General features: G+C 42.4%; 1 protein-coding gene across 3 annotated transcripts in view; it reads left to right on the top strand.

The window, feature by feature from the left end:
• DYNC2H1 (dynein cytoplasmic 2 heavy chain 1) overlaps nucleotides 1-27,390 on the top strand; it is a 186,881-nt gene that overhangs the window by 91,044 nt on the left and 68,447 nt on the right. For all 3 annotated transcript variants that reach the window (XM_078856894.1, XM_078856893.1, XM_078856895.1), the window contains 6 exons: nucleotides 15,521-15,684; nucleotides 17,984-18,103; nucleotides 20,711-20,845; nucleotides 22,151-22,294; nucleotides 23,358-23,447; nucleotides 26,827-26,892. In XM_078856894.1, coding sequence (XP_078713020.1) covers nucleotides 15,521-15,684; nucleotides 17,984-18,103; nucleotides 20,711-20,845; nucleotides 22,151-22,294; nucleotides 23,358-23,447; nucleotides 26,827-26,892 — 719 coding nt within the window. The remainder of the gene's footprint in view (nucleotides 1-15,520; nucleotides 15,685-17,983; nucleotides 18,104-20,710; nucleotides 20,846-22,150; nucleotides 22,295-23,357; nucleotides 23,448-26,826; nucleotides 26,893-27,390) is intronic.

The raw sequence follows: 27,390 nt of genomic DNA, 5'->3' as shown, positions 1-27,390 counted from the left end.
TATAGCAGTATCTACGGACTCTATAGTAGTATCTACTGACTCTATAGCAGTAGCTACTGACCGTAGTAGTATCTACTGACTGTAGCAGTATTTTCTGACTGCAGTGGTATATACTGACTCTTTTAGTATCTACTAACTCGATAGTAGTATCTACCAACTCGACAGCAGTATCTACTATCACTACAGCAGTGCATACCAACTGTGGTGGTACCTGCTTTCACGACAGCAGTGTACACTGACTGTGGTGTTACCTGCTGTCACTACAGCAGTGCATAGCGACTGTGGTGGTACCTGCTTTAACTACAGCAGTGCATACCGACTGTGGTGGTTATCTGCTGTCACTACAGCAGTGCATAGCGACTGTGGTGGTACCTGCTTTCACTACAGCAGTGCATACTGACTGTGGTGGTACCTGCTATGATAGCAGTGCATGCTGACTGGTGGTACCTGCTATCACTACAGTAGTAAATGCTGAATCTATAGCAGTATATATCAACTCTATAGCACAAACTACTAACTTGACAGAGTGCCGTCGTGAGGTTTAGTCCCGTGCAGAGCCCCTGGCCTCGCCTAGATTGCCCAGCCGGCCGAGGTGGCACCTTAGCAGTAGGCCTCGACAAGGTAAGGTAATTTACCCTTTTTACCGGGTAAAAGGGTAAAGGTAAAGGTGTCGACATGCCAAGGGGTAAGGTAAAGGGTAGGGTAAAGGTAGCTCGGAAGAATTACCCGGTAGGGTAAATGTAGTGCGCAGTATTACCCGGTAAATACGGTACCTTGTTTACCGCTAAAATCTCCGTGGCGCAGTCCGTGGCCTCCATTTAATAAGTAATATTTTTAAAAACTTTTTTAAAAACACGCTTTTATGAAATGTACGAGTAATGGCAGAACTCCACGACTCCAGGAAGTGGCCCTGAAGCTCGCCATAACGTAAGGGACCGTGGCCAATTACAGCCAACGTCAGTTGAGCGTGGACAATTAGACCCAAGCCGAAACATAACATAAAAAATAATGTTTTAAAATATGTTTTTATGATAGAATATAGTATTGTCATCAGTATGATATAAGTATACCAAGTTTGCAGTCGATACAACATTGGGAAGTGAGTTAAAATTGAGTTACAAGGTTTGAGGACACAACGACAACAACAGACAGAGTGAGTTAAAAATGAACCCGTAAAAACAAAGTTTTTCACTATAAATCCTTTATATGCGTGGCGGCTAGAGTCCTCTCGTCCTCTGGCTTGAGATGGCTGCCACCTATGGGTCAGATGATTGCCTGCCACCATTAAGCAATTGGTAATGAAATATAAAAAAAAAAATCCTAAAAAATTTAAAATTTTGGAAAAAATTTTCACGAAAATAAATTGTCACGCACAACGAGTCTTTATGCAAAATGTCAGCTCGATTGGATAACGGGAAGTGGGTTAAAAAACGACCGAAAGATTTGCACGGTCGTAAGCGCGCAAGCAAGCAAGCAAGTGAACTTAATATAAAGGATTTAAAAAGAAAGCGTGTAAAATTGGAATAATCGAGAGTATTCTATATGAATAAAGCGCTCTACCTAGCATGTACCGTTATAAACCTTTTTCATGTGTAGTACCCCAGTAATTACCCTGTAATCGGGTAATTTGTATGGGGTAAGGGTAAAAGGTAGGGTAAAGGTAGGCTCGTTGCTTTTACCTTTTACCTTACCTGCTAAAGGGTAAAAGGTAGGGTAGAGTGATTGTATTGTGGTAAGGTAAAAGGTAGGGTAAAGGTAGGTTCGTTGCTTTTTACCTTTTAACTTTTACCTTACCTTGCCGAGGCCTGACCACCACGGAGCCAGCTTTCTCGCGCATGCGCAGATGCCTAATCTGGCGCTACCCTGTGCTTATAAAAGGGAATACATTGTTAATTTAACTATAAAGTTGACGTGAAATATGAATAGCGCTTTTTCGTCCCGGGGCATACGGCGTGGTATCCGTGTACTTTTTCGATAGTAAACCCCACAGTTTGTCAGTTAAAAACGTTACAAGGTACCCGCTGCAGACACACAGACAGACAAAAATTACTTTTATAGGTAAGATTGGGTGATATTCTCTGATGCTATATTCACCATTAATCATAGCTTGCAACCAAGAGGTAAACTGGGTCATCTAATTTATACAGCTTCAAATCAGCCAACTCTTAGAGCTTTATGTGCAATGAAATAATGTAAAAATATTTCACATTGTGTTCTTAGACCATAGTTCAAAATTAAAATACTCCCAAAAGACATTGTAAATATAATCATTGTCACCATATAACTAGGGCACAAGATCTCCCCTGCAAGAGAGACGGTGAATGCAAATACGCTCTCATTTGGTCCAATAAAGTATGTAGAAATGAACTGATACTAAATTAAGCTGCTGTGCATGGGCTGAGAATGGGTTACCTCTATACCACTCCCCCATCTCTTTCACAGCAGCTGCAGATAAAAACACAGAACAAATTGTCCCCAATTGAGTTACCTGTACCTAAAACTGCAGAACACTAGGCCACACACAGGCTGCATCTTTATCCAGAAATCTGTTTCCCTCAAGACTGGACAGCAGTCTGTACACATAGCAGATCAGACAGTGGTTATACATACAGTACATGAGACTACGACTTGCACTGTAGCATAAACAACAAGTTGCTTACAAGAGATCAGACTTAGGGCTGTGTACACCAGATCATACTCAGACCAGATCATACTGCAAGCAGTACACAGCAGAATGTACATACATCAGACCAGATATTGACTGTACAGCATACCGGTTTATAGGCTGTACCCACCACAATGAATAGTCCATGACTAAAACGGGACGAAACATGGTCTCTTGAGGAGTGTTATATTTCCAAGATTTTCGTAGGCAGCCAATCACGAGTCTCATCCTTCACTAAAAATGTAGCCTCAATCTTGATAGCATCTGCTGTCTTGCAGAACAAATGAGTTGACTGGATGATGTGGGTGAGTGTGTGTGAGCATGTGGAAAGGTCCTATACCTGGGCAGTGTGATCATGACCAGCTCCAGTTTAACAGCACAGGTCTCACTCCGAATCAGTCGAGCGGCATTATCTGTTCATCGGTTGCGTAATGCTGTGTGGAAGCTACCTGGTCTGTCGCTCCGCACGAAGCTTCAGGTCTTCTCGGCCACGGTCATTCCCTCCCGTCTCTGCGCTTGCGAAACGTGGACCCCTCTAATGGAACATATTCGCCGGTTAGATACATTTAGGCTGGCCTGCCTACGATCAAACCTGGGTTTAACCAGGCTGGATTGTGTGAGGAGCTCACAAATCCTTGAAAGATCTGGACAAAGTCCCATCGGTGAGCTCCTCCGGCAGGCAAGGCTGCGTTGGCTGGGCCATGTAGCCCGCATGCCCAGCCACCGCATGCTTAAACAGCTTTTGTTCGGCCGGATCGAGGGGGCAAAACAGGCGTGGCACGGGCTAGAGAAGAGATGGAGTGATGTGGTACAGGAGGATGTGGAGCTGAGTGGACTTGCCGATGACTGGTACCAGCGGTGTCAAGATCGGCCTCTGTGGAGGAGGCTCGTGAAGGACGCTACTGGGCAGTTGGAGGCAGTCGCCCTTCAACAATAACGGAGGGCGGAGGAGCGACGTTCACAACAACAAGCGGAGTGCCGGGTGGCTAAAGCACAGCAACTTGGCACAGTAGGGGGACTAAGGTGGTGCATCAGCCAGTCGTCTCAGTCGACCTGTGGCATCTGGGTCTGCCCCGTGACCTGCCAGCGGGCGTTCGACACTTCACGTGGTCTCAAGGTGCACATAGCCTGGCACAAGCGTCGTGGTGACGTCACCGCCACTTAGTGGCAAATGGCGGTTGTTGTTGCATGTGGGGAGCGGTAGTGTAGTCATTAGGGTGCTGCGCTATGTACCTGGCAATCCGATTTCGATTCCCGCTCACGGCCAACACCAGTGACGATTATTTGAACCAGTCCGGAACCTCCCCTAGGTCGACTCAACCTTAAATGAGTACCTGTTGCAGTGTGTGAACTTCGCCATTTGGTAGACAATGTAGCCAGTCATGGTGCTGGCCACCCACCCCTTCGTGTGTCATCTTGACCTTCATTGGTGCTCGCTCATAGCACTTGCCTCAAAAGCCTGTTAAGGCTATACGAGGGATCTTTGTTCATACACGTACGTGTAATCGGAAATGTTGGTGTGTATTTGCGGATCAGTTTCCTGGTCCTATTTTTACAAAAGCTGATTTAAAGGTTGGAAATGGGAAATTAAATATTCAAAAGGCATTACGTTTCACAGTGTAAACACACGCATGCAGAATCTTTTGAGGTGAGTCAATAGAGCAGGAATCCACAACAACTACTTCCTTAATTGATAGGATTTGCCGAGTATGTGAGGGCAGGCATTGCTTAACACCCGATTCATCTCAGAATTTTTAATTTAACTAGGTTGATGTTCATGTCTTATTTTACAATTGTACGACCTGAGTAGAGGTTTTTAAATCTGGAATATCGGTTTTTCCTCAAGACGGAAATGTTCAGTAATAGTTACGAACCATAACCATAGTGTGTTCGTAATGACCTTTGCACTATAAGAATGGTGAAAATATCAAATGTACTTATTTATTTAACACCAAGCACATGGTGGGCTACTCTTGAGAATGGTGATGTCAATCGTTCATATCAAATAAACAGCAGGTGCTGTCATTTTATTAGTTAATGGTGATGCTTGACTAACAAAACATATGAAGTTTATTTGCTTAAATGAACACGGACAGTGTAATTTCTGTTGAAGACCCCAAACCAGTGGAGGAAGTTACATATTCCTCTTGACAGAGTCCAGTCTGTACATAAGACACGCACTGGTGAGATCCCACAAATTGGTTCTTATTTTATTTATCCTGTAGAGCTGTTGAGCCACATTGATGCTCCTTCCCCCACCCTTGGTGGTTTGACAAATTGTGAGTAGATTCAAGAATCAATTCTTTATTTAACATTGTGGTGAATATAGTGCCTCTAACATCTTCAGGGGTGGTGTAAACCCATTACAAACAACATCAATTCTTACACACGTCATACACTGCATGTATCACAAGATTAGGAATCTGTATGAATTGATGTACCGTGCTACTTCTAGTGACCAAAGTGCCATCAAGCCAGGCTGCCATGGTACAGGCAGTCCTCAATTTACGAACACCCAACGTATAAACACCTGTACTTACGAACCAGCTTCCATGAAGTATAAAAATAACATTGACTTAAAACGCAAAATTGCACTTGCAAACTTAACAATGGAACTATTTTGTTCAGCAGAACGATTCTCTGCGAGATGTAATTATTCAGCCTCGCACTGGGAAGTGAGTGTTTGTGCGTGTGTGCCCCCCACGCACGTGTGTGTGTGAAAGTGAATGTGCGAAAGTCAGTGCGTGTGTGTGAAAGTGAGTGAGTGCATGTGTATTCTTTTGGTCTTTTGGTAAAGTCACGTATGAATTCCTGCAGTCACGAAAGCTTTAGGTCAAGATTTGAGTTTAATAATGCTCCCCTTTTTTGTTGAACCATGACACATTTCATAACACTGATCGTATGGGCATTTAAATGCAGTACATTGTTGTGTTCTGACTTAGGAACCGTTCGATTTATGAACGTGTCTCAGGAACTAATTGTGTTCATAGGTTGAGGACTGTCCATAATGCATTGTGGAAACCACTCCGTTGGCTATGTGGGGAATTGAACACTTGACTCTGTAGTCAATAGCTTAGTGGCAAGTGCATTGACAGCCCTTTCTGTCCCAGATAAATATTCTGTCCGAATCTCATCCGCTTGAATTGCCACAAATGAGGTTGTAAATCGCTGGAAACAATCTCTGTGTGAAGGTATTCGCCTCATTTAATTTCATTTCAGAGAGCCAGTGACTATAGTCAGTGGTTCGATTATCACTGCAGATGTGTGATCGTGTAATTTGCAGTGACAATGTGCCATCTACTTTAAAGCTTACATTAAAGATCCTGCAATGTAATCTACAAGTGTAGACATTTTGTTCTATCATAGTCCAAATCCCAGTAAAAAAATAATCCATCTATTCATACATTTCCATTGTCTAAACTGAGAATCAATCGAGACAAGTCTTTTTGCAGGTAATATAAATCTAGTGGATGTCCCTGCATAAGTTTTAATAAGGATCTCTGGCATAGCTTTATTGTGGTCCCACTCTTACTTAAAGAAACGTGGGTATAATAGTCGGGGTTTTCCCCTTTTTTCTGGCAACAAAACTGAAATCTTTTTACGAGGATTCATGTCAACCACAATACTTGCAGGCAGAAAAAAAGGGGAAAACCCCTATTATTATATTTTGGTACTGGCAAAGGAGGTCTAATGATGAAACGTGGGTACTTCGTCACAAAGGATGGCTTCAAGTCACCAATTAGACCGGTTCTCTGTAGTGTTCCGCAGCAATCTGTGCTTGGCCCATCATTTTTTTGCATCTACATGGCACCATTGGGTATTCTGCTCCGGCTTATCCTACCATTGCTATGCAGATGATACATTTATATCCGGTTAGGACCAGACTATGCAGCAGGATCTTCTACGCTATTTGCATCACTAACAGTAGTAGTGAATTCATGGTTGTGCCAAAACTTCTTACTATTAAATGCCAAAAAGACCGAAGCCATATTCATCGGCTCCCCTCTGCATCTTTCTAAAATTGGTTCGCCTCATTTGTTGATTGATGGTCACGATGTCATTCCCACACAGGAGGTCAGCAACCTTGATGTTCAGTTTGACCAGTCATTAACCTTTGAGGCACATATATCTAAGGTGGTTAAAATGTCCTTATTGCACATAATAAATATTGCCAGAATGCATCGCTTCCTGTCACCTGCTGACTTGGAGAGACTGGTCCATGCTTTTGTGTTATCCAGACTTGACTACTGCAACGCCTTATTGGTTGGGATACTGAGCAAATTACTGGGCAAACTCCAGCTTGTTCAGAATGCAGCTGCTAGGGTGCTTACACGTACTCCATTTCATGAGCACATTACACCAGTCATCTCTTCATTGGCTACCAGTCATATTCTGAGTGGATTTTAAGATACTGCGATTAACCTATAAGGCTTTAAAATGGCTCACCCTACATTACTTGCAGGAACTAATACATTTATATATAACATCAAGGTCCTTAAGATCTTCTGATATACAACTGCTCAGCACTCCCAGGTCTAGGTTGTGCTCTTTTGGTTATTGTGCTTTTGTTAGCATGGCACCCAAGTTATGGAATTCCTTGTCACTTTAAAACACATTCCTTCGGAGTGGGCAGGTAGGAAATTGGACAGCGCATTCGTGAAATCCGTGTCACACGGCGCAAGCTGCGTGGGGCGGCGCATCACGTGGTGCTGAGCCCGCCCGAAGCGCTCTATGAAATACAAATCGAGGGCGTGGCTATGCACGACAGACAAATAATCCCTGGTGGGCAGTGTGGAACTGTTGTTCCTACCTGTATAAGGCAATCAGTCGGTAGATCTATTTGTCTGCTTTGAAAACCCATCTCTTTAAATTAGGCCTTCACTCTTTAGTTTGGTCGGTTGCCCTGGTTGTGTTTTTGCTTCCTGATTTTCAAGCATTGGGCATTGGGATCCTAGGATGGAAGGCACATTATAAATTTTAATTATTATTATCAGGGAGGTGACAGTTATCTCTGTCAGTAGCCTTGTGCCATTTTTGGTTAATTCAATTTCTCTGGCAGGGGCCAGTCTCTGCATAGGATAACCTCCGTTCACTTTTCGCAAAAAAACTTAGACTTGAGCTCACAACCTTCTGATTGTTACACAACATTTACCGGTTCAGGTAATTATAATAAAAACATTGCCATAAACATCCGTACATTTTCATCAGCTGAATTGAGATAACTGCTAGTTGCTTGCATTTCAAGATTTTTAAGAACATTGCCAAATAGACTTTGAACGTGTAAAATTCATTTTCCACTGAGGTGGACCAGGTGAAAGTGTGTAGTGCTGGGTATTTCTGAACATTCTTGCATAATGTTTTTAGCCACATCACGTTCAGTTATTTACATTTGGTTGAAACAAAACTCACAGGCAGAAAGTCATGACTTACACTCTATCTAAATCAATAATTTCTCCAGGTTTGATCAAATGAGCTCCAGTTTATGGGTAGTCAACACTGATCATTTTTGTATAGATTGTCCCCTTTCTAGGAATGTGGAATTTCCAGCACAAGCACAGCACCATCAATGGAGATTAACAGTGCCCTATACTCATGATGGTTTGTATATATATATATTTTATATTTTAGTCAAGAAACATACTACATTTTGGATGTAACGATGATTTATTGATATACTTTTATTCTTGCACTCATTATACATTCATGTGTACAAATTAATGGTGTATGTGATGTGTTCATGTGACATTTATAGCCACTATAGTTATCACAATGTAAAACAAATCTCGATTCTAATATCAAAGTGCAATCCTGAATTTTTTGAATTCCTGGAACTGGAATGGAAGTGAATTGTTATATGAATCGTTAGAGGTCTATACATAATTACATCCTTAGGTTGCCCTTGAAAGAGGGATAATGAACCGCAGTGGGTTTGTCACCCGGTTAAGTAAATTACATAAGTGACATTTGATGGTGGGTTTAAATAATGTGTTAAATTGTCCTAAATATCCTTACCTACTCCACTGCTATTTGGAGAACACTGAATTCGTAGATTTGATGTTTTTTTATGGAAATTCAGTTTTAGGAGGGACGGTGAGAGAGACCTGAATGAGAGGGTTCGAGAGGGGTTATGAGAGAATGACAAATACAGAACATTTTTTAAACATTGTGATAGTGTAGGACAGGGTGATATACACACACATACGGAGTGTAGAGAGGCAAAGAGAGATATAGGGGAAGAGGGAGGAGGATTAGAGACGGAGAGAGATGGAGGCAGTACGTGAGAGGATAAACACTTTTCAATTTTTTTCTCCAAATTTAAAAATATCTCTGACAAAAGAGGCTAAGAAAGGATTTACCTTCACTGAGGACGGCTTGTGCCTGCAGAGTGGTGCGATGGGAGGAAGGGGACTCAAATACACTATATGCATACAGACTTTACACGTACACACGCGTGCACCAAATATGTTCACACTAAACATGTACTAAGACTGCATACGTACACATGTGGACATATATACACATGCACATTCTAGACATGCACATTAAATCTGCACACACCCACACATACACATGCTGTATGTATATATGTTACACAGATACCTCCACTTAACGTACACATACCATACTTCTATGCATTCTACATGTGTATGCTACACACACACATGTTTTTCACACACGATGCAAGTACAGTACACATTCTACATACACATGTCACACATACCAACATTACACACATCGACACCTCTCATACCAACACTATGCACGTGCGCTACACAGCACTAGGCACGATTAAATGTATGGCTCGTTTCCATGGCCAGTGGACCTGCTGGGCTTGGCGTGCACGCGAGACCGAGCCCATGAAGCCCATGTTCCATTGGCAGCCTGGCCTGGCCAACCCAGTCCCATGGAGGTTCAGTTCTCCGCTTCTGGCTCATCAACCCATTCCACGTGCTAGAGCCAGGCCTAAGTTGGCCGTGAAGTAACAGAGTCGATGTAAAAACAAAACGTGTGTTCTGTGAAGTCGCTTGCTTAGCTCAACTTTCTAGTTATATTTGTAAGAAAAAAAACACTCGGGGAATAATTACAAACAAATTTCCAAATGCGCAATGATGCCTGTATGCAGAGGTGGGACAAAGTCATTGTTATGCAAGTCCAAGTCGAGTCGCAAGTCATCAAATTCATGACTCGAGTCTGACTCGAGTCCAAGTCACATGACTCGAGTCCACATCTCAGAGGTGGGACAAAGTCATTGTTATGCAAGTCCAAGTCGAGTCGCAAGTCATCAAATTCATGACTCGAGTCTGACTCGAGTCCAAGTCACATGACTCGAGTCCACACCTCTGCCTGTATGTACATTTGTTTAAAATACTCTTCTTCTTTGTAAACACCTCTCCTTGGTCCCCACCGCCAATTATAGAGAAGAGGGGGGAGGGAGTGAATAAGGATATTGGAGCATGAGAGGCCAAGGTAATGGAGACTTTTGGCACGTGGATTATGAGGATGCGAGGGCCCATACACTGGTATCAATACATTCCTCAGAGCTCGGGTAGTCTGATATCCTTCTAGGACCTTTCTTGCATGAACACTCAGCATCACTCTCTTTGGCCATGTGGATAAGTTAGCGGTTTGCCAGTTTTGCCAAATGAGCCCATAGTGCCAGACTCAAATTAATTAAATACAAAATCAAATGTATTTTACGATTAGGTTTTGCTACGTAGTCATCTGAGACCATCTATATGTATAAAATCCCACCCCCTGTTTGTTGGTTGGTTTGTTTGTACGATTTTTTTTACACTTTTTGGTAAAATACACATTATATCTACGGGCACACATTTGATATATCATTTGAAAGCCAGAGTTATGAGCGGGGGAGGGGGGACACTGCACTATGTGGGCTACAAAATACAAAACTCTGCGACACGAATAAGATTATGTGCACTGCGAAATAAAATGTTTCTCTGCAGTTCGCGAGAGCCAACTGTCAGCCTTGCAACGTGCATCCCTAGCAACGTGCATCCCTAGCAACGTGCATTCCTAGCAACGTGCATCCCTAGCAACGTGCATCCCTAGTAACGTGCATCCCTAGCAACGTGCATCCCTAGCAACGTGCATCCCTAGCAACGTGCATCCCTAGCAACAGTTGGAAGAAGAAGTCATATGATAGCATCAGGGAGGTGGATGGGACTGGAGGGAATGAATGATTGAGTGAATTAGGTAATGATGAGAGTAAAGAGGAATGAGTGGTTGAATGAGGTAGGAATGAGAGGGTTGAGTGATTGAGGTAAGAATGGAATGAATGAGAGGTGTGAATGATGTAATGAGGTACAAGATGAGAATGAATGAGATGTATGTGTGATTGAGGAAATATTGATAATGAGAGGAACGAGTAAATGAGGATTTGCGATTGAGGTAAGAATGAGAATGAATGAGAGGATTAAGTAATAGAATGAGGGAAAAATTCGAGAAATTTATCTCACAATCTGTTTTCAAATCCCACACTTTTCCTTTTATGCATTGTGAAATTGAACAACTGGACCTTATACCGTTGCTTTATAAAATCCAATGTTTTGCTGTTTTCCAGAATGAAACGTGTAAATGAGAGTATGAATGATTAAATGAGGGATAAATGAGTGGATGAAAGGGTTGAGAGGTTTGAGGGAGGAATGAGAGAATGGGTGAGAATGAATGAGAGACATTATTGGGTGAATTAATTAGTGGAATAAATGGCCAGAGATACATGAGTAAATGAAGGATTGGGTGAATGAGGAAGAAATATGTCGGGAAGTGACGATGAAGTTTAGCGGTGTGGTACAGTTGCGTCGTGGTAGTGTTAAGTGGTGCAATGTAATGGTATGGTAGTGTATACAAGTGGTGTAGTGTGTACTATAGTGGTTCAGTGTAGGGGTGTAGTATGTATGGATATTGAGCGTCTTACTGTATGTAGTACGTAATCGAAGGTGCGGGGAAGGACAAAAAACTAAACATAAAAATCCTTTCTAAAGCAATGAGTTTGTTTTATATAAATTTGAAAGTGCATAGCTCCAGTGGAAGGAAGAGCATTCCAGATGGCCGCAGGGGTGTGCTTTATGGGGTGATGCAGTGTAGTGGGGTGGTGTAGTTGTGCAATGCATTAATGTAGCGGTGTCATGTGTCCTGGTGAGGGCCAGTAGGATGACTGGTGAGTGGTGAGTATCTGATCACAGTGTCAAGTGAGTAGTCTCAGGTGTCTGGTGAGTGAGAGTCATCAACAGAGGTCGGGTGGAGCCGATTGTGGAGAAACCAGTAAGGGGAGAATCGTGGGGAGAAGGGGACTGGGCCGATGGCGAAGATAACCGCGTTTGTCTGACAGGCTGCCCTTTACTAAATCCCATAACACAAGAACCTGGTTTAATCTCAGGTAGGCAATGAGAAATTCAACCAAGTATATCAGCACTCCTGGTTTGGTATCAAGATCACTACTGTCACGGGCTCCAGCATGTAAACAAACTTCATCAGTGGTGATGGTTCAGGTGTCTGACATGGCCTTTATGAACTCCACAAGAAAGAGATGATTTGCCTCAGGGTTCCATTACTATTCCTTGGCATTGTTGGCTCGTGGCTATGACATGGTCATTATGAATTTCACAAGACACAAGTCCCGTAGTCTGGTCTAATCTTGGGCGGGCGTTAGCTTGGAATATGAACCCAGAATCTCTGCTGTATTCATTCAGTGCTCCAACATTGTCATTTTGAGTCCCCTGCCAGCCACACAGCCACGTCAATGTGTAGCGCGTTCCTTCATCCACCGCTGCCTCTGTCCATCAGCCTGCAGCTTTTAAGCCGAGTTGCTATAGACAGATTAAAAAAATAACTCCATGAGGCATGCGGAGAGATTTCAGACACGAGCGCATGCGCTGAAAATTGCTTTTTAACTTTGAAATCCCGAAACCCCTCAGCCGTAAAAAATATGTAATGTTCTTCAACCCCATCACCCCCAACGTTTTCTAATGATTTGCCAACCCGTCTTGGGTATTTTTATTTAACCGATCAAGAACCCAGAATTATATTAATTATTCCTGTCACAATGGAGATTTGGGTGACTATATATACACACAGACAGATTCGTGTTATAATTTTACATTTTGCGTGTGGTTAAATTTTAGATGAGCGAATTTGACTTGGTGACCAACACATAATGTCCTGCTTTTACAAACGATGTCACGGTCTTCACTGTTACATTTTGTGCAGGGGGTGCTAATTAGTTTATAATTTTTAGCAGTGCCACATGTGACTTGTTTGCCAATCTATTGTCTATTGACAATCCTTTGTCTTGAGACCTCATCAGAGACCGATATATACATTTTTTGTCGAAACATTCTTTAAAAGACCAATGTGTCAGTCATTGTCTGAAACATCCCATGGGAGACGAGTCTCTTTTTTTCTTGTGTAAGACTGATTTGTTATTGTCTAAAGACTATATCAGATACTCACTGTAAAGACTGTAAAGACTAATTCAGAGACCAGAATGTCAATCATTTTGGTAAGTAATCTGTCAGAGACGGTTTGTTAACATATTTCCTAAACTCCAATCATATACTTGTCTGTCTATTGCCTAAAGACCCCATCACAGACCCATCGAGACTATTGTGTCAGTCTATATATGGTTTCAGACCTGTAATAATAATCACATCACGCAATATTATTTTATGATGTATGGTAAAAAAATATAGTTTTAGCTTTTTTGTTTAAAACAAGTTGAGCAGTGTGTGGTTTTGTGATTATGCTTTATCAAGAATGTATTGTATGCTATTGTCTGTTATTGTTTTTTTTTTATCAAGGTCTGCCATTATGTGACGTATGTTTTGTCATTTTCCCACAGCGGTATCGAAGGCATGGGATGGAAATTGCTTTTAAACTCCAAATCCTCAAACCTCTCACCCGTGACAATTGTATAATCCAGGCCGTCAGCTGTCACAGCAGTTACTTCAGCAAAGTAATTTAACACCGTAGCATCAGTGCATCGTGTGCATTTTGCAGATGTGCGCACGTGTGTGTTAGTTTGGGGGTGGTGGTCCAGTGGTTTGCGCATTGCACTACCCTGCTCCCTGCGTTGGATTCCCAGCCATATATAACACTGCTGACAGTGATATTTAAACCTATGATGGGCCACCCCTAAGTTGATACGTCCTTAAATTAATAGCTGGTGAAGTGTGTAAACATCAGCAATGGAGTGATAAAGGTTGTCGGGCGTAGTGCCAGTTATACCAATGCCACATGTTCAATATTACTCCAGATGTGCCTTTGTGGCACTAATAGGTGCTCACTAACACCCCTTATCCAAACAATCCATATGTCTATCCAGGTATATTTTCCTTTGTATAAGTGCAGTCCTGTGTGGTTGTCTTTATTTCAGTAATGTGCTAAATTTGTATAATACATTTTTGTTCAAATGTCATACTGTATGCCCAGGTCAGTTATGAAATATAGAACAGGATCAAACTGATGAAATTAAGAGGCTAACAAGAGCAAGGTGGAGTGTTTTGGAAGGCTGAACCTAATAGCAGTAGATGAAAAGCTGAACATTGTGAAAAAATATTTCTGTGGTGTATGCTTAGTCGTACACTGAGATACAGGAAGAGGAGCACGTGGATCCGGGAGAAAATAAGAACCAGATACATATTATTGACTTTTTAGAAAAGTAAGTGTGCTTAGGCAGAATATGTCACTGAAATTGACTATGCTCGATGAAGATGATTGGGAAGAGAATGGCAGCCAAAGGAGGGGACATGCTGGAAAAGATGAGGACACCAGGGAGATGGAGACCAATTAATGTTCAAGAGAGATATAGAATCCTCGTATAGACAATGCACTCAAGATGCATTCCTGAAGAAGTGAATGCGAATCAAATCAACGCGAAAAGGGGTCATACCATTGTACACATGGGGATGCATTCCCGACAGCGTTATTTCTTTCAAATGAGCAATATATATGAGGCCATCATTGAGGAATTGGTAATAGCGTGAATAATAATAGATGGGAAACATTTCATAACTAAACTGATTAATTTATCATAACATCAGGAGGTATTATGTACAGTACTCACAAGTGCATATTATGCATAATAAAACATTACTCTATTTAGGACCGATTCAGAAAGACTTATTCACAATTTTGGCAAATCGCCCGATGAAGCTGGTTGTAATCACCAACAAAACGTCGTACTCAAATTGTAAATGTAGGTTTACTCTCCAACACACCGGTGTGCTGAAGTAGTAACTAATTGGCCCGTTATGTTTACATACAAACCTTACTTATTGGCTGTGCCGGGTGGTGGTGGTTTAACGGCACATTTGTATTTACCATTTCTAACCCAAAAAAAACAATTATGGATAAAATTGGTTGCAAAAGCCTACGTGTTAAACTGAGTGCATTTGACTCTACTCCTGCAAGCAGTGGGAAACGAGGTTGGAGCTGCTGCACTCCCAATCTGGATTTTAGTGGTGAGGTTTCTTTTAGGTGGAGCCTAAGATTCTATCCCGGTCTGGTGAGTTTTCACCAGGCCAAATGCACTGTAATAATGTAATCATGACCACAAATCACGATAATCGAATCGCGGAGGTGGGGTCTGTTTGGCTCAGCATACGTCACTCTCAATAGCTGACCAAATGGTTGGGTTGGGGACGTTTCTTTGGCCGGCGCTGCTGCATATTCTCACTTTTAAGCACCGTTTAAATATTTAGAAAAACATTTTTTTGTAAAAATTTCTCTTGGACAAAGAGCACTATAACGAATCGGCGTCCTATGAGGTCCCATTAAGCGAGGTCTGCTTGTATATTTGCTCATACGTGCACACCCTTGTCTGCATGCTGTGTACAGGCTCGAGGTTTGTGGTGCAGCTGGGCGAGCGTCAGGTTGATCACTCGGACGAGTTCCGCCTGTTCTTGGCAACAAGGAGCCCCCGGCCGGATGTCCCCCCAGATGCAGCCTCAGCTCTTACGGCCGTGAACTTCACCACGACGAGGGCGGGCCTCACCGCACAGGCACGGACACACTAACAGCAACAGCTGCCATTCACCACTAAGTGACATCATTACGGCGATTGTGTCAGTCCATGTCAGTGTCAAAAATCACTGGCAGGAGGTCATGGGACAAAGTTGGATGCTATGGGTTAACTGACTTTTGTTTATCTAAATTGCAAGGGTGTCTTGGGAGATGACTAACAGATGCACCACTTATGCTCCCCACTGCCAACCTGCTGTTTTAGTTACCTGGCACTCTGATCATTGTTGTAAACATTGCTCCTGTGCCCACCGTTGCTATTGGAGGGTGACTGCTTCTAACGGCCCAGTCACATCCTTTATGAGCCTCCTTCATAGAGGACGATCTTGACATCGCTGGTACCATTTCATCAGCAGGTCTACACAACTCCAGGTCCTGCTGTTTAATTTAAGCCCATCACATCTCGTGCCTGTACAGCACCAGTGTAGCCCCTCCATCCGGTTTGATTGGACATTTTTTTTCTTGCCTTTTCGAGATGCTCATTAATCAGACTTCAGATCTTTAAAGGATCTGTAAGCTCATCACACAATCATGCCTGGTTAAATCCCAGATGCTTTGTAGCATTACAGCCTGAATATTTCAAGCCGGAGCAGGTATACCTATAACGGGGTCAACATTAAGGAGTCCATTCACACATGTGCTCTTATACACGTACACAACCTCTCTATATACATATTAGTACCAACAGCTACGATGGCGCTTATGCCGGGCTAAATGCATTTTGAGGCCATGTAAAGTGTTGAAGGCTCACTGGCAGGAAGTCACGGGACAGACCCAGGTGCCGTGGGTTGACTGAGATGACTGGCAGATGCACCACTTGTGCTCCCTACTGTGCCAACTTTCTTTATTTTATGGCACTGCAATCGTTGCAAGTGTCACTCCTATGCCCACCATTGTTGTTGGTGGGTGATTGCCTCAAACTGACCAGTAGCATCCTTGACAAGTCTCCTCCATAGAGGCTGATCTTGACACTGCTGGTACCAGTCATCGACAAGTCCAGTCAGCTCCACATCCTCCTATACCATATTAGTCCATCTCTTCTCTAGCCCATGCCGTGCTCGTTAAGCCTCCTTTATCCAGCCAAACAGAACCTGCTTGGACATGCGGTGACTGAGCATGCGGGCTACGTGATCTAGCCAACGCAGCCTCGGTTTCCGGAAGAGCTGACTGACCAAAATGTGTCCAGATCTTTCAAGAATTTGTGAGCTCTTCACACAATCCAGCCTGGGTAAACCCAGGATAGATCGGAGGCAGGCCAGCCTAAAGGTTTTAAACTAGCGCAGATGTTCGTTCAGGTGGGTCCACATTTCATGAGCATAGGGAAGGGGGGGGCATAACTGTGGCCGAGAAGACCCAAAGCTTCATGTTGAGCAACAGCCTAGGTAGTTTCCACACAGTGTTACGCAGCCAGTGAGACCTCTGCTATCAAACCGGAGCTGGTCATAAGCACACTGCCCGAGTATGGAAACATCTCCACTCCACAACTTCCCCGCCAATGAGAAGTTGAGCTGGTGAAGTATTTGATGACATAAAATACCCAGGCAGGTTCTTAGTTTTGGAGGGGCTGATGATAAGGCCCCGCCTCTTAGTAGCATGCTCCACGTTCAGCAGCAGTGCCTCATAACTCCTTCTCTGAGTGAGCAGAAATCACCAAATTATCCTACCATTGTGTCTGTACCAGATGGAGATTCCTCTAATACAGCCATGACAGGTTTCTCGAATACGTGGTTGAAAAATATGTTAAATACTGTAGGCGCCGGTGTAAATCCCTTTTGCACCCCAAGGTGAACAGGAAATGGCTCTGACTTTTGGCCACGTAGCTTTACTCGGGCCTGCCTACCATCATGAAGGTTCTTAATGATTGTGAGCAGAGAGTCAGGGACTCCGAAAGCACAAAGAACAACCCAGAGCCCAGGCCTATTGATGGTATCATAGGCCTTGACCAGGTCAATAAAGCAGAGATGTAGGTCCCATTGGAATTGCCTACACCTCTGTTGTAGCAGACGGACAGAAAATATGGCGTTTTTGCAGGAACGCCCTGGCCTGAAACCACATTGGGGCTCCGCAAGCTTCTCAGTGTGCCTGACAAGGGGAAGTTATTGTGCCATATAGGGCAGTCTGCAGATAAGCACCACCCTCCCTCAGCAGTTTGCTTGGGAGATCATCTCTGCCTAGCGCTTTTCCTGGTCTCAGACTCCGGATCGCCTTCCATACTTCCTCTAGACACACACGCCCTAACACACACTTGCGCACATGATGGTTCCTGTCTGCCGAATACAGTTGCTTGCCCTCACGCTGCAGCATGAGAAGCCGGAGCTCGAGACCCGCAAGACGGAACTCCTCTGCCAGGAAGAGGAAAAGAAAATCCAGCTCGCTCTTCTGGAAGACTCATTGTTGGAGGTGATGCTGACCAGTTGCTGTTGTTAGTTTTTGAGTATTGTTCTGATTTATTTACTTTACCAATTACATCCCAGTCACCTGGTTAGCATGTGGCCTTTACTTTAGACAGAGCCACACCTCTCCACTTTGTGGAATTAACCTCGAAGTAATGTCATTAAAACAAAAATCACTAATAAAATTCAATTATTATGCTATCAATAGTTAGATGAGAGCCTCTTTCAATGATTTATTTCATATGCATGGGACCTCTGAGTCAGATTAATTTTGTAAGCAAACCTTTCAAGGCTCTGCTTTATCATAATTATGAGATGTCCCACAACTGGGAGGCACTGCCACACCGACCACCGCATCTCCAGAGGTCAAAACATCCTGCCTTATGAAGGCATGTAGAGATGTCTTATGAAAGCCATCTTGCCAATGGCCTCCAGTGATCTTCCCTGCCTACCACCAAAAACGCAGGCACTGCCGTTATGAATGTACTTTGTATGTATGTTGAACTTCTTTCACACCATATGGAGCTAAACTTTCTAATCGGAGTTGCAGGTGAAGGACAACAAACTGAACACAAAAATCAGTTTAAAAAAATTCGTTTTCAATCCATATTTACAAGTGCATAGCTCCAGTGGCTTGTTATTATCGGAAAGAATAGGATTCCAGATGGTTGCAGAAGTGCATCTGAAAGCATGCGTTGTTTTATGGTTAGCAAAAAGGATGACCGGAGTTTGCATGATGGTTTATGCTCCTTGATAAGATCAGCAAGGTATTGTGGTTCATTTGTGGCAAGCATTTTGTGTGCCTTGACTTGGCATCAAGCTTTCTTACATGCCTGCTCATACCAGAGTAAGATGCATCTATTCGCCCAAGTGGTCAGGCAAGTCTTTTAAGCTGGCTGCCCCATTTGTCTGACGCCGTATAACACAAACACCAATTGTTTCAATAGAATGATAGGACTCTGGTCAAGTCCTAATAACGCAATCTTCTCTGCTGATCTGACATGAATAGAGGTTGGCAGAATTGGATGGCTCGACCTCGTATATTCCCTATGGAACCTAAAGGACACATTAGGTAGAAATCCGCATCACAGATGCAGAAATACCTTATCCTGGCAAAGAAAGAGTAGCGTCAATCCATGGTTATTCATATAAAATCAACAAGAGATATACTGAAGAGAAAATGATGGGCCAATACCCGTCCTGTGTACGATGAACATACCCTGATTATTACTGCAGGTGTAATTATTATATGTGCTGTCTGCTTCACATTGCACATTGTGTGCTAGCGTCAGGGTCCGAAGTTTCCAAATTTTAAGATTATCCGCAAATTACTCAATGGGGATTATACAATCATCGCCCCCCTTCCTGGTAGTCTAATGCCCCAGGTCACTCTTGCAAATGAGACTATTTTGGTCTCTTGAGTTCTCACCCAGTTAAACAAAATAAGCATAAACTTGAACTCGTGCGGCGAAAAACTAATATATGGTCAGGCTGCGAGAGAAATGTTGTTGTACAGCCTGGGCTCGCCCAGAGAAATCAGCTGTCACTGATGGATGTGCAATAAAAAAAAATATATATCAATATAACTATGAATATAAATACTTTGATCTCTGTATAGTATTAACAACGTATTTTTATGATTTTTTTAATTAAATAAAGTTAACAAAAAGAAATATTGTTAATTCATAAAAAGTTGTACTCACCATACCAAGATTTAAAAGTCAAACAAGTGAGAAAACAAATTTTGACTTAACTTTCGTGACTGCAGGAATTCATATTATTGGGTTCTTTCGGTAAAGTCGCGTAGATAGAAAAATAATGATAAAAAATAAAGTGTTTTTATTTTATTTTTATTATTTTTATTCACTTTATTTTTTTATTTTTCTATCTACGTGACTTTAACGAAAGAACCATAGAATATGAATAAGTGAGAAAACAAATATAAAACCCAATTTTACAAGTATATATGTTGAACTTCTTTCACACCGTGCATAGCCAACCATGCCAATCGGAGCTGCGTGGGAAGGACGACAAACTAAACACAAAAAGCAGTTAAAAAGGAAGGAGTTTTAAATCTCCAGTGGCTTCTTAATATCGAATATCGAACGGAAGAGAGTTCCAGACGGCCGCAGAAGCACATCTGAAAGTGCACGATGTAGTGACCGTCCTTTGTTTGATGACTATTCAAATGCCACTGCGAGGATGACCGGAGTTCTCATAATTTTTTTTGCTCCTTGACGAGATTAGCAAGGTATCGTGGTTCATAATAATACCATTCAACATTAAAATAAGATATGATATCACAATATAATTGTGCATGATGTGACATCGTGTTGCATATTGCGTTAATTACATCGCGTTACTGTGTTTTGTGTGTGTGATGTCACAACATGTCATGTTTTGTGTGATATCACAAGACCATTTTTTATGGACGTTGGTTTGCCATGTTGTGTTGTATCCATTTGTGTCTCTGTTGACATCGTTGTATCATGTGTTGCCTTGTGTAATCTCTTGTGTTTTCATATCGCTTTGCGTTTTCACGTCACGTTGTGACATGGTGAAGGGATGTGTTGTTGCATCATGTCTTGTCCTGTTGCGTTGTGTTGTGTGACAGAGCCTGGCCACGGCACGAGGCAACGTGCTCGAGAATCGCGCACTCATCGATTCTCTGAACCAGACCAAGGCAAGCAGCTCTGTCATCGCCAATGCCCTCAACGCCGCCCTGCAGCTCCAGGGGGCCCTCAACCAGGTGGAGACAGAGACGTGCAATGCATGCACAAGTTGACGCATACACATACAGACAATAGATAGACACATTTTACTTAAGACCCAGGGACGTGTGGAAAAATGTAAACATTGATATGCAGACCACATTGACACCTTGCCGCATAGACACGTGACACATACACATTTGGACACAAAAAAGCAAGGAGCATAAATACACAGACACATGGAGACATGGAGACATAGACACATGGAGACATGGAGACATGGAGACATGAACTCAATGATCATGCACGTATGTCTCAGGTGGTTCATGATCTAATTTAGTTTATATGTATGGAGCACCTTCACTCAAGGCACTTGACAGCTTACAAAACGATGACAGAATGGAATGATGTATGTATGTTGAACTTCTTTCGCACCGTACATAGCCAACCATGCTAATTGGAGGCACAAGTGACAGCGATCGAGGGTACTTAGGGATCACGAAGGGGTAGGGGAGGGATGGAAACGAGTGGAGGGGCGAGGGAAAGGAAGAGAGTGGGCAAGAGAGAAGATGAGCTCAACCTTATAGGATAAATGTTGGGAGATGTCCAGAGCATAAGGAGAATTGGGAGGAGAGGAAATGGTAGAAGCAGAGGGATGGAGCAAGTTATTGATGGTGGAAAAGAGTCGTTGAGGATGAGGGGCAGGAGAAGAGATGAGGGATAGGAAATGGGACTGTTGTGCAGATTCAAGATTTGCAATAATTGGAGAAAGAAGAGAAAGATAAGGTGCATGGACCTGGGTTGAGGGGGGAGCTTTCCAGCGACGCTTGGCTTTGCGAACCATTTTGGGACAGTACGCCAGCACTTATGCAGTTTCTCCCTCCTTAATGCATCTTGGCCTCTCAGGCATATATCAAGCTCTTAGCCATCCATCCTTAACACTTGCAAACCCAGTCTATTTAAAATGTTATTCCATTTGTGCTATCATTGTCATTGAGATGAAGAAATTTACTTTTGAAACTCAGATATCAGAGTATCACCCCATGTTATAAAGCACCTTTTGAGATGGTATCACAGCTCTACATCTGAGGGTCCTTAAATTGCCTCTCATGCACGCTAGTTGGTGCATATTATTACATGCCATGCTATAGATGTGTTCATAGCATTCGTTTGAGGAGCTGGACTATTTTTATTTTATGATTTTGTTTTGCTAATATTGCGGACTAATTTACCTGGTTAAACAAAAATGCTGTACTTGACTTGAATACACAAAATTTCTTTATTATTTCTAATGCGACCAATCATTGTCTCTCCCTCTCTAATGGGTGCTCCGTGTCTGCCAGGAAAGGGATGCATTCCTGCCGCTGGCTGAGAAAGGCAGTTCCATGTTCTTCATAATGGCCGATCTGTGTAAGATCAACCACATGTACCGCTACAGCCTCAACGGGTTCCTGCGCCTCTTCCAGCGTGCCCTGCATGCCACATCGGTAAACACACACATACAAGTATCCATATAGAGTCCACAGACAAAGATCCCAAATATGGCATACACAGACCGTTGGGGCAACTGCCGTTTAGCGAGTAACAATGAAGGCTGGGATGACTGATCGGGATGACTAGCAGATGCACCAACTGTGCCACTTGACTGTGCTTTAGCTGCCTGGCGCTCTGCTCGTTGTGGGCGTCGCTCATCCACATTTGTGTTGCTGGAGGGCAGCTACCTTGAACTGCCCAATAGCCTCTCAGGAGCCTCCTCTACAAAAGCCAATGTCGACACCACTGGTAACGAATTGTCAGCATGTCCACACATCTGGTGCTGCAAGATGGTGGAGCTGAGTTGTCTGGCAAACAATTCCCGCCTCCTTGTAGTAACAAGTGGTAACATTGTGGTGCGTGGACAATGCCATTTGGGGACAGGCTACTATTATTCAGATGATTACCCCCATGGCACGCTCACATCCACCACAGTGACAAACATGGGCGGTGATCCACTACAAAGAGATAGTAACCCCCTTCTCCACCATTCTCCAATGTTTAGCCATTTGAATATCTCTCCTCTTCTTAAATAGTGCTTTATTTAGCTAACTTGTTATTTGTGCTTTAAGATAACTTGTTTGCTATTTGCTTTATTATTTTGTCTCCCGCTTTCATTGCACTATCCATTACAAAGACGAGAAAGTGTAAGACAATTATCCCAACCGCTGTAATTAATACAGTTAAACTTCTCGAAGCTGGACTTGAGTAAGCTGGAATTCGCACCAAGCTACAAAGGGTCTTGGAAATAAGTACATAATATAGCATTATTAACCTTGTGCACGAGAAAGTCTCGAGCTATATACATGTCCTGTGCATAACTGGAATTTGATTTGCACCGTTTACAAATTTCTTGTTTCCTTTGTTTCTTAAATAAAATTAATGTAAGAATTGAGTTCCCTTAATATTTTGTTACAAGCCTAGAAAATACTCTACATGTGTACATGTGTGTGTGTGTATATATATGTGGGCACACACCTGTGTATGTACGGCACGTGTATGTGATCTGTGCAAAAGGTGGGAGAGAGCCCGGAGGGTCGGGTCCAAGCGCTCATCGCCTCCCTGCAGCGCCTGGTCTTCGAGTCTGTGAGCCGATCTCTCTTCAAGGTGTGGCTTATTTTCCTCAATTATATTCTGATATTTCCCCTTGAAGAAATGTCCCTTTCCAAACTATTGCAGTGTAACGTGTGTCAGACGATGATTCTGGAAGATGATGTTACGGAACTACGTCTGAAGTCCCTTTCATATTATTCTTACCTATACTAGGGGCACACATTTTAATACCTTGCAAAGAATGTTGCATTTCAATCAAACTAAATGTTTAATTCTCAAAGTTGGAATATGAGATGCAGTTTTTTGGCATTAAATGCAGGCCGAGCCGCATCGACTCAATCCATTTGACAACCTGGTTTAATCACCAGTGGCTGAAACCCAGATGGAAATCCAGGATCTAAGCAGTCTTGGCTCAGTGCTCTGACTCAGTTTTAGCCCCTTAAGCCACCCTTCTACCTCAAGGCGATTGCTTTCTTCAACTGTTATACCATTTTGAATTACAACATTTGCGAAAGTTACTCTTTTCACTCATAATCAACGTTTTTGGGTTTAGATCGCGTTATTTATAAATGTGTCGTAACCCTCCACCACCTGACACGGCCAATCAGTAAAAAAGTGTCACGTTGACAAAAGACAAATTAGTTCACTGCTTTAGCCCACCGGTGTGTTGAAGTGCGAAACCACAACATTTACAATTTGAGTACGACGTTTCGCTGGCAATTGCATCCAGCATCATCGGGCAATTCGCCAGAATGGCGAAATAACGCGATCTAAACCCAAAAAAGTTGATTATGAATAATATTGGTCGCGAAAGCCTACGTGTTACTCTTTTCACGTTATAAGGTCGTACTGAGTGTATCCATGAGTGCTGTAACTTATCAATGAATTTGGCTACTAGCTATGGCTATGGATGTATATGAAGCACTGTAGCCTCTGTGTAGGTCTTACCGTGATAACTGCTTCCTCTTGCCTTTTATACATCATACATAAAAAGCTAGTGTTCATAAATAGTTTATAACAGATATAAAGCATGAAAAGAGCTCTCAGCATCTTACAAACACTGACATTACAACACCAGGCTCACTCTTTGAAGTTCCCCTGCCAGAGGCCGATGAAACCAGTCTGCACAGAGTCAAAGCTACGATTTCAACAGCAGCTTCATCTCAAACCACCAATTCCATGCAGCCTCTTTTATTACCTGTCAGAGCACTGAGCTAGCACAACTGACTTCATAATTTGGAATCCCAGACACTCTGCCATTATATTTATGATAACATAAAAATGCTCATGCATACTACATGTTAGACCCAAGTCATTGACCTCTGACTGGTGCTGCTGCTGTTTTGTTCATGTTTTTGTATTATAATTATTCTGAATTATTAATATTATAGTTGGATGACTCAGGTGGTTCACATTGGCAAATGTCAGAACACGAAACCAGCAGCATTGACATGAGCGCCTGGGTTGGAATTCAGCACTTATCTCTCCCCTGTGATTAAGCCATGATTTATGATCTCAGACCATTTTTTCATGGACGGCACAAGAAAATATGTCAATTATCACTCAGTACCACAGATCAAATTTACCACTGTGCATTGATTTCATGTTGTATCTAACCTCATGTCTTCACCTCTGGGACTTGCATGAAGCTAATGGCTTTCTTTCTTCCAACTCTGTGCTATCCCACAGCATTATTTTGATTGTTGATTTTTTAGGTTTCTACCATGGATATATACTATATTCATCATTCACATTGTGCTTAGAGCACTCGAATCATAGTCAGGTGGTTGTGAGGTCAAATCCAGGTCGGCGCAAAATCCCTGCATGGTGGATAAAATCAATACCACCTTGTGAGAAGTGGGCCAGTTTCTTCATAAGTCTTGTTTGTCCCATGGTGGGGTCAGTCTCTACCCTGGGAAGTGGAATTGAATTCAGTGGCTCAGAGCCACCAACAGAGATGGGCATTGCCCCACACTTGTCTCAGCATGGAGAGAATAGTGTAATTATTTATCACTTTTAAGAGAGTCTTGTCTGTGTATGTATGGCCTCTTTTTAAAATGATTTTGGTGTAAAATAATCTGTGTAACTATAAGCCCTACAGCTGTCAATGTAGAAACATGTGTCAACTAAGGACATTGCATTGACCCTCCCAGAAAATCTAATTGTGGAATTAATGGATTTAAAGACATTGAAAATGATTGGCTGCATGACATGTGGATGGAGCGTTCGACTCCCAATCAAATAGTTGTGACTTCAAATTCTGCTCAAGGGTGAAGTCATAATCGTTGTTCTTTGCTGCAACTAGCCCCTGCCATGGGAATTTGGAATTTACTTTGCTTACTCAGAACCACCAAAACAGATGAGCACTGGTCCATGTATGGTGCCTTTTGGCACCGTGATTGCATGCGACTTCCCAATGAGTGCTGGTTGTGGGCATTTACCTTTTATTGAAAAATAGCTTTGTAGCTCATCGGATTCCTACTCCATAAATATTTTGATTCAGATTTTTTTTAAATCATGGAAACACATTGATTTTGGACATAAACATGACACGGTTAACTCTGACTAGATCTATTTACAATGGAACAGAATGGAATGCCTTTGCGTTCATGCAACTGACACGCACTTCTAGGTCCCAGACCTGTATGGGGGACCGGTACAAAAATTCCAAAGCAGACAATGCATCCTTCCTATATCTGTCTCTACTTGAAAAAAATTATAGCATCATCATCATTAGACCTCCTTTGCCAGTACCAAAATATACTAATAGGGGTTTTCCCCTTTTTTCTGGCAACAAAACGGAAACCTTTTTACAAGGATTCATGTCTGCATTAACCACAATACTTGCAGTCAAAATGCAAACAAAAAACACACTTTGATAATATATGCATGGTCCTTGAAACTGATTGGTCCACACCAGAGACAGCTTTCTTTCTTTTTATATCTATCATCATCATTAGACAAAAGCTGTCTCTGGTGTGGACCAATCAGTTTCAAGGATCATACATATATTATCAGAGTGTGTTTTTTTTGCATTTTGACTGCAAGTATTGTGGTTAATGCAGACAAGAATCCTTGTAAAAAGGTTTCAGTTTTGTTGCCAGAAAAAAGGAAAAAACCCATATTATAATAAAAAAAAATAGTTTTTTTACACATCTTAAATGGATGCACTCATCAGGAATATCATTATTATTGAACTTACAGCACTAGGATCCATTATACCTAGCTTTGATTCCTGGCCATTAAATCAATAGTAATTCGAATCTATACTTGACGTGTGGCTTTGGCTTACAATGATTACCTGATGCAGTCCTGGAGGGACAAATATGACCAATCATATTGCTGGCCACACATATTCCATGCTGAATTTAAAAGGTGTTCACTTACAGAATTTTCTCCTATGGTCTATAAAGCTATGCACATGTGTGTACAGGCCGATCAGCTTGTGTTCGCTCTACACTTGGTTCGAGGGCTTCACCCAGAACTCTTCCAGGAGAACGTAAGTAGTCCACGTGCATTCCCACATATATAATGTATTCAAGTAACCTCCATTTATTTACATGTGCACCTCATGAATCTTATCCACTATGGTATGCTGTATTCAAGGAGCATAAACCATCACGTTGACTCTGTTCGTCTTCACAGCGGCTTTTGGTTTGCCATCGAACAAAGACGGTCACTGCATCGTTGCTTTCAGATGCGCTTCTGCGGCCGTCTGGAACCCTCTTCCTTCCGATATTAGGAAGCCACTGTTGCTATGCACTTTTAAATATAAATTGAAAACTAATTTATGGGAACCTCATTTGCCAGTAAAAATATGATAATTGGTTCTTTACCCTTCTATCTGGCAACAAAACTGACACCTTTTTACAAGGAGTCATGTTTGCATAGACCGCAATACCTGCAGTCATAATACAAACAAAAGAACATAACTCTGATAATGTGCACTGTCCTTAAAGTTGATTGATCCACACCCGAGACAGCTTTCCTTAGAGCC

The sequence above is a fragment of the Lampetra fluviatilis genome, chromosome 5 (genome assembly GCF_964198595.1).
Source record: "Lampetra fluviatilis chromosome 5, kcLamFluv1.1, whole genome shotgun sequence".
NCBI lineage: Eukaryota > Metazoa > Chordata > Hyperoartia > Petromyzontiformes > Petromyzontidae > Lampetra > Lampetra fluviatilis.
This window is presented reverse-complemented; position numbering and strand designations above follow the sequence as displayed.